The 12,019-nt window shown below is 42.0% G+C and overlaps 1 protein-coding gene across 1 annotated transcript; it reads left to right on the top strand.

Moving 5' to 3' along the window:
• Positions 1-7,856: 7,856 nt before the first annotated feature.
• On the top strand, positions 7,857-8,975 carry dleu7 (deleted in lymphocytic leukemia 7). Its single transcript, XM_048235455.1, has 2 exons — positions 7,857-8,184; positions 8,280-8,975. The coding sequence occupies exons 1-2, from the start codon at positions 7,879-7,881 to the stop codon at positions 8,487-8,489; spliced, it is 516 nt and encodes a 171-aa protein (XP_048091412.1). The 5' UTR covers positions 7,857-7,878; the 3' UTR covers positions 8,490-8,975.
• The last annotated feature ends 3,044 nt before the right edge of the window (positions 8,976-12,019 follow it).

The following is a 12,019-nucleotide window of genomic DNA, read 5'->3' as shown; positions in this document are numbered from 1 at the left end:
ATCATATCCTCTGGTAAGTCTTTTGGTTTTGCAGGCCAGCCTTTTGTCATGTAGGTGCGTACTTTACCTAACTCTGGGCAGGAAGAGCAGGCGGCTGTGAAGTCATTCATAGGAATGGCTGTAAGCAGAGTAGAGACCTCAGCAACAGTCTCTGGTTCGATGTCAGGGCAGCCGTCAGGTTGGTATGGCAGCGGAAAACGAGAAAGGCAGTCGGCTGCAAAGTTCTCAGCGCCAGGTCTGTAGACGATGTTGTAGTTGAAGCAGAGTAACCTGGCAGACCAGCGTGGTACTCTGAGACCGGCTCTCCCCATGCCTTTTGTAGCCAGGAGTGTGGTTAAGGCCTGGTGATCAGTTCTCAAGGTAAACTTTGTTCCCCATAAATAAATTCTCCAGCGTTCTGTTACCCAGACACAGGCAAGTGCCTCTTTTTCCACCACCGAGTATTTCCTCTCGGCAGCACTCAGAGAACGAGAAGCAAATGCCACTGTCCGTTCTGTATTGTCTGCATGGATCTGAGTAAGTATACCCCCTATGCCATAGTCCGAGGCATCTGTAGACACGATAGTGGGCAGAGATGGGTCGAACAAGGAAAGTGCTCGACTGTCAGTGATAAGTCGTTTTACCTGCTGGAAACTGTTCTGTGCATCAGCAGTCCATGTGTAGGTGGGGTCACGTAGCACCTTTCTCATTGGTTCCACCACAGTTGCATAGTTCTCTATGAACTCTATGACGTCAGGCCCAGAAATGACCTATCCTGGTAGAAAGAACATTTCTCTGTATTCAGTTGTAGTCCTGCTTCGTGTAGTCTGTAGAGCACCGCTTTCAGACGTTTTTCATGTTCGGCTCGGCTGGAGGCATATAAGATGATGTCATCAAGATATGCCTGTACTTCAGATAAATCACTCTCTTGTATCTGAACAGCCCCTCATGGGTTATGAAGGCCGTCAGGTCCCTGCTATCCTCATGCAGAGGAACCTGGTGGTAAGCATTAGCAAGGTTAATGGTTGAGAACAAAGTCGCTCCTCTGAGCTCAGAAAAGAGCTCATCAATGTGTGGGATGGGGTAGCAATCAGTCACCACGGCCTTGTTAGGCTCCCTGAGGTCTTCTTGTGGAGTTCTTTCGTTGTGTCACCACGATTGGCGACACCCAGGGGGACGCGTCAATCTTCTCGATTATGTCTGCGTCCACGGGCGTTTCAGTTCTGCAGAAACAGCATCTTTGACGGAGAAAGGCAGCCTCCTTAATTTCTGCTGCACCGGTTTCACATCATCTCTCACTTTCACTTTGTGTATAAAGTTCTTTGCACAGCCGATGGTAGCTAGGGGTGGTGCTGTAGTTGTGTCAGGTGTAGGTAGAGGTGTCACTGTCATTTCCCTCACTATCTGGTCTGACTTAATTTGCACTTTTGTTTCCCACTATAACCATTTCTAAAGCCTGATTTAAATCTAACCCCAACAAAGCTGAACCTGACTCCACTCTGAAAAAGGATGCTGGGGCTGAACACCCATTAAGGTGTGCATGAATATCCAGTGTACCTAAAACTGAATTCTCTCCCTTGAATATGTCACTAAGGGAATCTCTGTATTTTTCAGTTTCATGTCACTAAATGACTTCTCATAAATCCCTACTGGAAGCAATGAAACAAAAGATCCTGTATCTACTATCATCTGAACTGACACAATGTTAGGAGATGTGCCTAATTCTACAGTGCACCTTATTTTTCTCTCTACTTGGGCAGCATCATTAATAAGAAGAGTGGTTAATTCTGGAATCACTACTTCCCTCACATGTTCTTTTCTCTCTCCTGAACGGCACACTTTTGCAAAGTTTATTTGCATCAGGACATTTTGGAGAATTTGCCATATGCTGATCTGAGTCACATCTGTAACATTTACGTCCATTTCTGTTACTTTCTTCCCTTTTCTTCCTATAATCCGTTTCACCTTGTCTTTGTTTCCCTACGCCGTCATAGCGTTTCTTTCCTCTCTTCGAAAATGAAAGTGCGTTCACCTCGCGCACTGGCACGTCATCGCCAGTGAGCGTGCTGGCATCACGCAAAGCAGATTAAATTTGTCCTGCGAACTGAATCGCCCTATTCAGGGTCAGTCCCGTTTCAAGTTAGCCTGACGAGCCAGACCCACATTAAAATGTATGGTCTGGGCACTCACCGTTCGCAGTGCTCAGTCCGAGGGGCGGGATAATCGGTTGTCTTTCAAATTCTCTCTGCATGCAATAGGACAGCGCTACCATGCGTTTCCCACCAGCGGAGCTAGTTGGCTAGTTCAAACTTTTGCCAACTTAATAAAAGCTTAACTCGTGTCACACTGTTCGCCAACAGCAACATTATCTTATTTGTTTTCAAGTAGCAGGGAATTCAAGCCAAACCGTTGCAACTCTGCCATCAATCATTATGTTAAGTAAGGGATAATGGACGACATGGTGGTCTGTTCACAGAAGTTAATGCACGGTCGAGGTTGTAAAACGGCCCCGACGCGAAGCGTTTAAACCTCGTAGTGCATTAACTTCTGTGAACAGACCACCGTGGAGTCCATTATCCCGCTTATTCCACTGTTGCCACTTGCGTTGTGTTCATTTCCTGTTACAATTTAAACGTTTTAATAGCTAAAACTGTCTTGTTTGTAGAACTAATTTCTTCCGACACATATCAACTAATTTCTCAACTCACAGGACAAACTGCCATTACTAGTTCTAAATGAATGGTTGCACGCCAAAGGCCAGTCGTTAGTTCTATCTCTCCCGTTGTCAAGCGGGCGTATCCCAAGATTCTGATGAACTTTAGCTTTGAAACATCGCTTTTACTTAGCCTGCTGTTATCCATCTAGCTAAAAGCCACCTCCGTCATATGCTACAATGTTGCAATGTTCTGAACGCGTCTGCATTTTACAGCTCGGATGCAACGTGACAGTTCATTTAAACTTCACAACGAAGTTCGTGAATTAATATACAAGTGTGATAACGGCCAAAAAATGGATCTACTTCATAGGTGTGCAGATAACATACGGTTAATGGTCGTTCTAAATTACGTAGGACAATGGGAAATTCAACCAAGCAGTGGAATAAGCCAGTCTAACGACTCTATACACGATTTGATTGGCCTGATAGACGTTTAATTTTTCGAGCTCACAAGCCAAAGGACAGTTGCTAGACCAGCCCTGGCAGCAAATTTAATTTGCTGCCTAGGGAATATTGCACTACGGTCCTTTATGTTGTTGCACATAGCGAAACAGGAAGTTAATGACTTTGTTTTAGATGTAAACATACCAGCACTTTTAGCTGCTCATGACATGTTTGATTATTGTCATTTCACTGCTATCATTCAGTAAAGCAAGTGAACAAATGGAAAGTTGTTCTTATTTACTGCCGCTAGGGTGCGTCTAGATTTCTAGGCTATAACTTATGTCTTTCAGCAATGACGTTTACTTTAGGCATAAAATAAGCAGTAAGGGCAGTAACAGCCTGTTTGTATGTACTACCGGTATCTGAGAAGGTGTAGAAAATCCTCTGGGTTTTGACAATCGCTGAAAGGGCGCGCAAAAGCGTGCTCTCACGCTTAATGGACATTCTCTCCCAGATCATTGCGGCAGAGGAGGATATGTACGTGTCACATAAACTATTCATATTTCCAAAGGTACGTACCCAATATAGGCCTACTATTAGAGAAGTGACCGGTTGAGTCATGTTCCGCTGTTGGTCTCATTCTTGCCTTTCCCTCTACTCTCTTAGGACAGCATTGACCTGAAGAACATTTGTTTGCGTATGGCTGAAGATGATTCTGGGATTTCTCCAAGCGACAGAGATTTGCGTGACCTACAGGGATGTTTGAAATGCATTGTTGAAAAGCTGTTGTCTCTGTGTAATGAAAACGAGGCCTCCAGCATTTTTGTGATTCTAAAGCTCAAGCAGATCTGTGACACTTTCCCAAAAATGTGGTGACCTATGATGAATAGGCCTAGTCTGAACCACATGGGAGTCTCACATGACGGATTTTTTTGTTAGGCCTATTCCTCAGTATTGTGAAGAAACACTAATTAAGGCTATGTATGTGTTTTACCTTCAAACAATGTATTCAAACAACACAGGGGCGACTCAGTCACTCTGTGAGCCTATTCTGTCACAGCAACACACTAACTTTGGTGGTCATGCTGGCCCAGAACATAACCCTTATTGACATTTTTCGACGGAGCAGACTAGCCTACTTCCTTTTGTCTTCCAACAAGCAGAGCGGTCTAATAGACTTTCCTCGAACCCGCCATTGCATTCAAAACTATTCTAAAGATAATCAGAATGTTGAAAATGCATGCCATGGGGGTAAATCCCAGTTCTTACGTTGCTCAACAAGCTTCACAAGATTTTTTGTGTGGGTGATCCGGTTCTGTTTGTGAGGCAAGTTTTGCATGGGATGAGCTGTCATTCTGCCTTTCAGATTTTCCAGTTGGCAACTTTGCCAAAAAAAAGTGTTGTTTGTTGCAGGAGAGCCCATAAAAGTTAAATTGTTGGAACATACTACTAGAACACAGAATTAGTGAAAATGTTGTGGGGAAAATGTATTTAATTTCCATTTGATTAACATTAAATTACATTAAATAGGCCTACACACAAGAAAACACTGAGATTATCACTTGTAAGTTGTTTGAATGAATGCGTCATGTCCAAAATGTCTACCTGTTAGGCCAAGTGTCTTGCCTAGTTGAACCCAGACAAACGTGTTAGCATATTATAACATAACTTGCTTTGCAGGTCCATCTGAAGGTCCTTTGTCAGTTTATGAATCACCAAAAACCTAGGAACCAATCTTATCCGGCATAGAGCGGATTTTATGACAACAGATAAAGAAGTGTCATTTAACACAACCAGTGGCTGCATTGATGGTGTTTAAAGACAAGGACATGTATTTTGTTATGAATGGACTAAACAAATGCGTACAGTTTTGCTCATAAGTTTACACACCCATGCTAAAGTTGACTAAAAAGAGGAATAAAAAAATCATCTTTTGGAAATTGATCTTAATGCCTTAATTAACAAAAGAAAATAGGGAAAATCCAAAGGACACCAATTTTCTTTGTGAATGAATAATACATGTAATGAATAAATAAATGTCCTTCCTTAAAATACAGGGGGGATAAGTATCCACCCTTTAAAATGTTGAAATAGCCCCACATCATCACATACCATATCTAGTGATTGCAGTGGGACACAGCCCACCGCTATCGTACCAGTGGCGCCGGCCCAGGGCGGCCTTCATACGCCGCCGCCAGCCTCTGTGGCCCCTCTCCCACCGGCGCCCGACGTGTCGCCGGCGACGGACTTGCGCCGGTCCACCAGGAAGGCCGGTGTGCCTGCCTGGCATAGGGACTTTGCTATGGGGTAGTCTTTAATGGGTTCTATGGGAATCGTGTTCATGTTGGACTTTATGCTCGTTTTGATGGTGCATAGTGCATACAACCTTTCATTTCATGCTGTTTTTCTTTAATCAGCCTTTGTGTTAGAGTGTTAAAGGCTCAGGGGGAGATAGGGAATATTGCACTACGGTCCTTTATGTTGTTGCACATAGCGAAACAGGAAGTTAATGACTTTGTTTTAGATGTAAACATACCAGCACTTTTAGCTGCTCATGACATGTTTGATTATTGTCATTTCACTGCTATCGTTCAGTAAAGCAAGTGAACAAATGGAAAGTTGTTCGTATTTACTGCCGCTAGGGTGCGTCTAGATTTCTAGGCTATAACTTATGTCTTTCAGCAATGACGTTTACTTTAGGCATAAAATAAGCAGTAAGGGCAGTATCAGCCTGTTTGTATGTACTACCGGTATCTGAGAAGGTGTAGAAAATCATCTGTCCTTCGGTTCCTATGCAGTGTAGCAATGTAGCACGCACGCGGGGATCAGGCCATTTCGCTCCCTCAGCGTCTATCACGAGTAGGTAGTTTTCGAACATTTTGAGCCATGTTCCAAACGGAATTGCAGGTTCTCCCGGACATTGTAAGTAAGTGGGAGGTAATGGAGTTGTAGACACAGCCAGTGGCGTGTCCAGCCGTAATCCAGTACGCACTGTGCGTACAATTTTTCAACGCTTTATTCGTGAAATTATTAAATATTACAACAATAAAAATATCTTGTGTACTGTCTTTATTGAAACATGCTTCGGGCACAAATGATGTTTAGGGCAAAGAGAATGGACATCTCAACATAAGGATACATTAGAAGATGATTGGTGTAAACTTTGTCACGACATGATAAGCAGTTCTGGCGCTTAAAAACGCAACGTTCCATTCAGTCATAAATCATTCAAGCGTAGTGCTCGTCATGAAAAGTAAACAGCAGCTTATTATATTTTCAGGTGTTTCACAGTAATAGGAGCACTGTTCTAGCAGTTATGCCGAAGGCAGTGAGATTAGGCATTACATCCTACAGTCACGCTGTTTGGAACATCAGTTCGGGTTTCAAGATTGATAAGATTCAGTTAATGCGGAGTAGCCTATGGATCATCTCAAAGTTTGGGACAACCAAACAGCAGTGTAAGCAAATCATTATCGTTAGGTTACCATAGCTATCTTTTCTCTAGACCTAGGCCTATCGCAAATTGCGACATAAACTTATTGGTTTCTTTTTTCTTTTCTTTCCCTTGTTCGCGTGTTAGTGAAGCGATGGGTAGTGAAGCGATAATGCATTTAATGCAATGTTCACGTCATGTGAGCCAGAGCCGATATGGCCAGAGCTGCGCTTTGTAAAGGTATTTCTGTCCCACCCAAATTGCGTGAAAATGGTGTGTTTAGCAGCCAGAATAAAAAAAAATTCCCGGGGTGAAATCTCCCTCATCCCATAACTTTTAAAAAGCTTGAAACACCTCTACAGTACGTGTAGGGTATCCACCATTCTTTCTTTTTTTTTTTTTTTGGGGGGGGGGGGGCGCCCTGGGCCATGGTGCGTACTATGGAATAGCCTACAACCCTAGCGGCGCCCCTGGACACAGCCATCCTCGTCGCCAATTTGCGATGTTCTTATTCTTAACTCATTTCATGAACTTTACTGAGTCTTTCTTCATGCACCTACAACCGGTCACTTGAAGGTAATCTGTAGGCTGATTGTCTCTGTAGCGCCACCTAAGGTGTTGGATATGCAACAATACAATTAGGAGAACATAACAGTGCCTAGTTCCCAGACCCTACATCTTGATGTGGGTCTGGCTCGTCAGGCTTACCTTTTGCATGTTTGCCAACGTCTCTTTGGCGCAACCAAATTTGACAAAATATAACCTCTCCTTTTAATCAACTGTAGAGTTTTGGCCAACTGGCGATCTGGCTACTTTTCCCAGAACAGACCTGTTACAGTGTTTACAAAATCAATGGGCCTTAAAGAGGTATGAACAGGACCTTTTATTATGCATGAGGTCTCACTACCAAGGACCCTATTACTGACTGTCACACTCTCTCAATCACTGCTAACATCTGAATTTGTGACTTTCCCAGCCCCCATCTGACCACTTACCAAGTCCTAAGATTGATTGAAAATTGAGCGTGCGCCACCCAGTTTTATCTTCATCTTCAGTTTCATCATTTTGCACGTCTCAGAATCTGCTGTCTTTTCTCATCATCTTGTCATGTAGTCGTTTGTTTATGGTGGGGTTCACGTTTATGAAACTTCTTAAGTTTGACATATTGAGGCAATGTCAGCTCAGTCATGTTTGTTAACAATTGAAACTGAAGGCTAACCACACCCAGACAGTTAAGGTGTTGTTTAGAAGTCAATTGGGTACGTCTCAACTCACAATGCACAGCCCTTTCACCGGTAGATCTGAGCCATATACGCTTTCAAGTGAGTCACTAAAGTGTGCGTCTCTTGTTCAAGTTGGGTGCAGGATGCATGGCCGGTATCGCGCGTGGCAGCTGGAAGCCTTGGCTCTCCTGCATCAGGTGCGCTCTCGTAACAACACCCAAGGCGAAAGGATAACTTCATCCGCTCGCGAAGGCAACGTGGAGATGAGTCCACTGATCACCCGGGTGTGCCACGGCATCTCGGCGCAAACTCTTGCACCTCGAAGGGTTTTGACAATCGCTGAAAGGGCGCGCAAAAGCGTGCTCTCGCGCTTAATGGACATTCTCTCCCAGATCATTGCGGCAGAGGAGGATATGTACGTGTCACATAAACTATTCATATTTCCAAAGGTACGTACCCAATATAGGCCTACTATTAGAGAAGTGACCGGTTGAGTCATGTTCCGCTGTTGGTCTCATTCTTGCCTTTCCCTCTACTCTCTTAGGACAGCATTGACCTGAAGAACATTTGTTTGCGTATGGCTGAAGATGATTCTGGGATTTCTCCAAGCGACAGAGATTTGCGTGACCTACAGGGATGTTTGAAATGCATTGTTGAAAAGCTGTTGTCTCTGTGTAATGAAAACGAGGCCTCCAGCATTTTTGTGATTCTAAAGCTCAAGCAGATCTGTGACACTTTCCCAAAAATGTGGTGACCTATGATGAATAGGCCTAGTCTGAACCACATGGGAGTTTCACATGACGGATTTTTTTGTTAGGCCTATTCCTCAGTATTGTGAAGAAACACTAATTAAGGCTATGTATGTGTTTTACCTTCAAACAATGTATTCAAACAACACAGGGGCGACTCAGTCACTCTGTGAGCCTATTCTGTCACAGCAACACACTAACTTTGGTGGTCATGCTGGCCCAGAACATAACCCTTATTGACATTTTTTGACGGAGCAGGCTAGCCTACTTCCTTTTGTCTTCCCACAAGCAGAGCGGTCTAATAGACTTTCCTCAAACCCGCCATTGCATTCAAAACTATTCTAAAGATAATCAGAATGTTGAAAATGCCATGGGGGTAAATCCCAGTTCTTACGTTGCTCAACAAGCTTCACAAGATTTTTTGTGTGGGTGATCCGGTTCTGTTTGTGAGGCAAGTTTTGCATGGGATGAGCTGTCATTCTGCCTTTCAGATTTTCCAGTTGGCAACTTTGCCAAAAAAAAAGTGTTGTTTGTTGCAGGGAGAGCCTAGGCATACTACTAGAACACAGAATTAGTGAAAACACTGAAAATGTATTTATCCATTTGATTAACATTAAATTGTTTGAATGAAAAATGATTGTCAGTTGTTTGTCCAAAATGTCTACCTGTTAGGCCAAGTATCTTGCCTAGTTGAACCCAGACAAACGTGTTAGCATATTATAACATAACTTGCTTTGCAGGTCCATCTGAAGGTCCTTTGTCAGTTTATGAATCACCAAAAACCTAGGAACCAATCTTATCCGGCATAGAGCGGATTTTATGACAACAGATAAAGAAGTGTCATTTAACACAACCAGTGGCTGCATTGATGGTGTTTAAAGACAAGGACATGTATTTTGTTATGAATGAACTAAACAAATGCGTACAGTTTTGCTCATAAGTTTACACATGCTAAAGTTGACTAAAAAGAGGAATAAAAAAATCATCTTTTGGAAATTGATCTTAATGCCTTATTTAACAAAAGAAAATAGGGAAAATCCAAAGGACACCAATTTTCTTTGTGAATGAATAATACATGTAATGAATAAATAAATATCCTTCCTTAAAATACAGGGGGGATAAGTATCCACCCTTTAAAATGTTGAAATAGCCCCACATCATCACATACCCTTCACCATATCTAGTGATTGCATGGCCTTATTTCAGTTATAGCCTAATAGCTGGTTTGATTTGCATTGAGAGATGGTCTTATCGAAAGTACCCCATGCTAATCTCTAGGTATGGTGAAGGGTATGTGATGATGTGGGGCTATTTTAATTCAAAAGACCAAGATAACTTTATCAGGATGCATAGTATTCTGGATCCATGAAATAACTGATCTTTAAAAAAAAAAATATGCCTGCCTCTATGGGAATTTATAGGGGTGCACACTATGCCCCCTGTATTTTAAGGAAGAACATTTATTTATTTACCATACATTATTCATTCACAAAGAAAGTCGGATACTGCGATTTGCGATATAATTTCTGAATTTCAATGATTTGCTTCAGTTCAGTATTCCAAATTTGTCTTTTGTGCCACCCCTGATTGGTGAGCATGCTTGGTGCATAAGAAGAACAGCACCCCCAACCGACTGTGAAGCTCACCAATCAGAATTTCTGTGCCCCTCACACACTACACTCAGAGCCATAGAAAAACAGAGTTGCGACACTCTTTGAAGTCGCCGCCGCACGCGGTCACGTGGTTCACGTACGCTTCAACAGTTCCAAACAGCTCTTCGCGTGTAGTGTTATTTCAATGGGATAGACAGCAGCAAGTGCGTTATTGAACGGGAAACATTACAACAAAACAAAAACGAGTGTTATTACGTGTTAGTATGCTTATATTATAGTGTCAATTAGCCTACATATTGCGAGTATAATTGGTCTGCAACATCGATCTGCTATGTTGGTAGTTCTAACATTGAACGTTTGTTTCCTTGCTGGACATGTTATTGAATTCCTACATTTGCCTGTATCACGCTACATATACTTTACTTACATTGTCAAAACGTAGGCTATGCATTTTGTATCCTTTTTGTGTGTGGACATTAGATCCAGTGTCCTTTTCAGTTCGTTTGGTGAGATAAAGATCTACCACACAGCTTTGATCATTGTAGCCTAAGACTAGCAATAAACGTCTATCAAATATATAAATAGCATTCAGTAGCCTAACAGCTTAAATTTTAAAAGTTTGATCAATGAAAAATAGTTTAAAGGTGGCTGGTAGTTAACATTTTAAGACTAGCCATAAACATGTCAAAAACACAGGCTAAATAAGAATCAATAACAACTTAAATGTGAAAGTTTGATCAATACTGCAAGACACCCACTGTTTCAATAACACACTTGTAACTCAATAAGCAATCAACTGTTTCAATAAAATACTTATAACTTATATTTCAGCCGGCTGGTGAGACTACAGCATGAAAAGGATGACTAATATGTTTTTTTTTATTAAGTTTTCAATGTGTGTTTAAAACAAGAACAGGAACAAATGCAAAAAAGACTGGGAGAAAGGTATGGTGACACTGCAACATAAAAAGGAGGTCTGACACTCATTTAGGTTTCCAAAAAATAAAAATATTTCAGTTTCTAAAGTTTGAACAACAATTGTGTGTGAACTACACAAAAGACACTATGAAGGGATGGACAGCTCTCCATATACTCTGTACACCTATAAGAGGGACATGGTGACATTCTTGAATTTGCCCTTGGGGATCAATAAAGTATCTATCTATCTATCTGGTAAGGAGGATGCAACACATTTGGCTGGAGTCAGGAGTGTTATGGGAGGTGTGGAAGATGCTGGATCAACACAACTTCCTTTGTGTAAGGGCCCCATTGTGTGGACCTCAATCATAAAAAATGATCTTATCTGTCCATTCCAGTCATATATAGCACACCCTTCTTGTCCTCTGCATCCTTGGCCCTGGATAAGCAGAACAGGCAACATGGAGAATGGAGGGAGAGAACAGAGCAGGTAACACTTAGTGTATACTTGGGACAACACATTAAGTAAGTAGCAGAAACCTAAGCAAGAGGCCATCTCCAGCAAGAGGCTAGCAAGAGTTTTACATAGGCTATATACACAGCCAACCATTTGCAAGGCTGGGGGTGCCACAAGTCCACACAAAAACTATAACAACAAGGATACAAGGAAGTTTATTGTCACATGCATATAGTTACTGGAAGTAAGAAATGCAGTGAAATTATGTCTGGTGTCAGCCTTACAACAATAACAATAACATGAAGAATAATTTTGTTAGGGATTACTTTCAGAGTGACCTATGCCCTATTAACCTGACTACACTTTTCAGTTATCCAAAAAAAGATATTTGTCCTACAGTACTTACAAAGATCACTGACCTAATGAAAGGCAATGCCCTCTTGACACGTCAGTCTCTTCCATGCAGACTTCGCTATATGTATTTGACAAATTATTTGGCAGACAAAGCAATCAAAATTATTAGACCAAGAGCACCAATACGAAATGT

The sequence above is a fragment of the Alosa alosa genome, chromosome 23 (assembly GCF_017589495.1).
Source record: "Alosa alosa isolate M-15738 ecotype Scorff River chromosome 23, AALO_Geno_1.1, whole genome shotgun sequence".
NCBI classification, from domain to species: Eukaryota; Metazoa; Chordata; class Actinopteri; order Clupeiformes; family Clupeidae; genus Alosa; species Alosa alosa.
Note: the sequence above shows the minus strand (reverse complement) of the source record. Positions and strands in the feature narration are given on the sequence as shown.